Source organism: Notothenia coriiceps, unplaced genomic scaffold (genome assembly GCF_000735185.1).
Source record: "Notothenia coriiceps isolate Sejong01 unplaced genomic scaffold, NC01 NC01_scaffold00017459, whole genome shotgun sequence".
NCBI lineage: Eukaryota > Metazoa > Chordata > Actinopteri > Perciformes > Nototheniidae > Notothenia > Notothenia coriiceps.
This window is the reverse complement of record NW_011350160.1, coordinates 2,589-6,267: the sequence shown is the minus strand read 5'-3', so window position 1 is coordinate 6,267 and position 3,679 is coordinate 2,589. Positions and strand designations below refer to the sequence as shown.

The 3,679-nt window shown below is 37.8% G+C and overlaps 1 protein-coding gene across 1 annotated transcript in view; it reads right to left on the bottom strand.

The window, feature by feature from the left end:
* Window positions 1-1,681, bottom strand: part of ccdc40 (coiled-coil domain 40 molecular ruler complex subunit) — a gene marked incomplete at its 3' end in the record, with an annotated part of 18,704 nt that extends 17,023 nt beyond the window's left edge. The window contains exons 1-4 of the mRNA XM_010776920.1: window positions 1,595-1,681; window positions 1,336-1,487; window positions 963-1,065; window positions 313-476 (exon numbers count right to left, since the gene is read on the bottom strand). Of these exons, the coding sequence (XP_010775222.1) occupies window positions 313-476; window positions 963-1,065; window positions 1,336-1,482 (414 nt within the window). The remainder of the gene's footprint in view (window positions 1-312; window positions 477-962; window positions 1,066-1,335; window positions 1,488-1,594) is intronic.
* Between the last annotated feature and the right edge of the window lie 1,998 nt (window positions 1,682-3,679).

Below are 3,679 nucleotides of genomic sequence, written 5' to 3'. Positions count from 1 at the left end.
ACACACACACACACACACACACACACACACACACACACACACACACACACACACACAACGCAGCATTCTCATCTGTTTGTCATTACTGGTGTCATTTTCTGGTTGCTAACAAACGCCATTGTAAAACATAAACACTGATGTTCCGCTGTAACGGTGGTGGACTCATCAGAACAGAGTGGGCATTGAACAATGTAAATCTATTCTAGTATACCTCAACAATGGAATTATGATTAGCAGAAATGGCCATGTCATGGGACCTTTAACCATTTCATAAATACCAGTTGTCTATATATTGAAGTAGAAGCTACAGACATGTTCAGAGTCAAGAACGATGAACTCTTCTTCCTCCTCCTCTTCATCCTCCACTTCCCCTTCCTCCTCCTCCTCTTGCGGCGGCTCTTGATCCTCCATGTCTTCTGATGTGTTAAGGTGTGAGGGGTGAAGTGTCAACGGCAACTGGGCAACATTTTCTTGCACTGAAAGAAAACAAGAAAAAAAAATGTGATCAATCAGCAAGAGGTACATTTGTAAATATTTTTGTTTTTTCACCTCCATATATGGACAGTCCCTTTAGAAAGAATACATTTCCTGTAGCCAATCTGAATCAATTCAAAGGTAGTAATGTTTAATACAAAGGCATCCTAAGCAAACCAGGTTAAATTTGCAGTTTTACACTTGTTCCTGTATGTCAGTTCTGATTTCCCAGCTTTACTTGATAATTTAAGCTTGCTTAGGATAATAAATGATATTGTATTGAACTGTGCTATGCTGTGTCACACTGTGTTTCTTTGCGCTCGACTGTAAATCCCAAACAGGGCACCAGATTCTAACCATTTACCAGCCAAAAAATGCTGCCAAAAAATACAATGGTATTTGTTCGGAGACTGTTACAATTTCCTCCTTTACTAGCCATTTGGTCAAAGGACTAAATGGGTTGAAAGTGCACCCTGTGTGTGACTGACCTGAATTTGTGGCTGCAGGGAAGTCATCCAACCCAGTGTGGACAGGCTGACGCTGGGGGGTCGTGTCATCAGGCTCTGGTCCTGACTGATTCTGTGAGACACTCTGGGACACATAAAGAAAGCATTTATTTGGTTCTATGTAGCTACACGTTTTAGACTATACATGTAGCATTCGCTGTATCATAGGGCTAATGTAGTAGGCAACTTTGGCTATCCTAGGCTTGTACTTCTTAACAAAATCCCAAAAACAAAATAACTAAAATTAGCACTTGGAAAAAAAGATGACATAAATATCCCCACGTCTGAAAAGGGAGGCGAAGAAGGAACAGAGAGAGAAAATGAATTTGTTTATTCCTCATTCATACATTCCTACCTGTGTAGCGGCTGGGGCCCCACGGTCCTCTGCTCCTTCCTCGCCTCCATCCTGCAGCTCGCTCACCTCTTCAGTTTGCCTCGAGTTTTCCGGCCTCACCTCCTCCTCCCCTGCTCCCTCACCACCCTCACCTCTAGTGCTCTGCATTGGACCTGTAATGAAGAACACAATGTTAGTTATGTTAGCATACTAGCTGTTATGCTAGTCTCTAAAGTTTGAAGTTTGACAACTAAGTAACAGAGACATTTTGTAACGTTACCTCTACTACAGCATGATATGACATAAACACTGTAGCAAAATCGCTTTACGTTTATGTGGTGCAAAAAACACTAAACCCTCGAAGCCAATATTAGCACCTAGCTTAGCGTTAACCTGCTAGCCCCGCATAAAGGTTAATGTTAGGTTAGTTAGGGTAACGTCACTGGTGAGTGGAGCAGAGGTTGAGGGTAACAATAACCCACAGTTACAACAGCTAGCGTTTCAACAGGTGAATGCTAACGTCAGCTACAAATGAAAGAAATACAACATATAACAGAATAACATTTGACTGATATTTTTTGGTTTATGTTGACCCCCAGTTTAAAGCTAGTCACTTACCACCGTAGCACTATCAATGACAACCCAGCGAACTGATGTCGCTAGGCAACCATAAACATCCAGAAGAGGAGGTGCAGTGCTCACAAAGGCCAGAGTGTGTGCGTAATGAGGAATGTATATTTGATTATTTGTAATAACTGTATATTACATATAAAACCGCTTTAAAAATGTTTAACTGTTTTATAATGTCTCCATTTATCTGTCAGTGTGTGACACGTGTGTTATCTCTCTTTCTATATATAATAAAATATTGCAGGACATACACACTACAAAGGGCTTTAAATCAATCTGGAGTAAATGCAAAGACCAGATCTGTATCACAGAATACAAAATCTGAAGCAAAAGACCAAAAAGGCTTTCATTGAAACATTTATTTTTGCTCTATAAATAAGGCAGATACACATAATCACTGAATTTGGCCTTACAATAAACACATCTTAAAAAGTCATTAATATTCACAGATACAAATCATGACAATCTTCATATATCCTCAACAATCTTATTTCATTCTGTTTATTTCAAAGAAGTAGACAAAATACAACCGTAACCCAACTTGTGTAATCATTCAAATACAAATACTTAACGTAAAATAACCAAGGCATTAAGAGAAAGACAATCCATTTCGTGTTACAGTGCTTTAGTATCTTAAGAGAGCAAAACAAAATGAAAACAAGGTAATAATTCCTGTAAACAATGTTAATTCAGGTCTGATGGCACATTCGTAAATGTTACCCCACAGGATGTGCTCCTTTGAGAAGGGAGATGTGGCATGCCTATTCAAAGGTCTTTGGTTTAATGAGAAACATGACACGGTTCAATTTTTAGAATGGGAACCTGCAGTTGAGGCTACATTCTTCACAAAATTGTATTTACTTTACACTACGTACCTTAACTTCATCCAATTGTTGTACACGTACAGTATGGCAGGTAGTTCTTTTTAAAGCACTGTCACAAATCAAATGTAGTCATTTAAATTAACTTCAAACAATACCATCATCAACATTAACACAATTAACTAGAAATGATGTATAGATAAATACACCACCTATTACTTCATATGATTGAATGACACAAATGGAAAAAACAAGCATGATGACATGGTGTTTATATGGAAACCCTGAGAGGCAAGAGTACAAAAAAAAAAGGTTTTGCAAGGATAATAATTCTTAGTTTCTTAATTTTTTTTTTTTAATCTCTAAAACCATGGGGAAGGAGATTGTGTTTTTGTAATACTCATTGTGGCCACAAGAGGCTGAACGGCACCAATACGCCATTTTCTCAAGACCAAATTAATGTTATCATAGCTGTCCATTTTCTCATGCACTCTATCAAAATATATTAGAATGCATTGAGAAATAATACATACAAAAAATATCCTTATAATCTTTTTTCACTGCCAAACTTTTGACGTTTTCAAAAGAAAATGATCCTCCTCACACGTGACCTGACACATTACCCCCCCCCACCTCAAATTATTTTTAAAGAAGTTTAGAAAGATTTTCCTGATAACACCTGTTCAATAGTAACACACACAGGACAGATGTAAATGGATCACCACATTTTCTTGTCACTTGCCTCTCAGGAACATGGTCAACATAAGACAAAACGGGTATTTGTGCAATTATTAAAAAAGAAGCCAAAAGCATCCACACATACATTCAATAAACATGTTAGAGGTCTCATAATTCTTATCAGACATACACTTTTATAGAACATCTCACCATAGTTAACCTTGTGTTTCTATCAT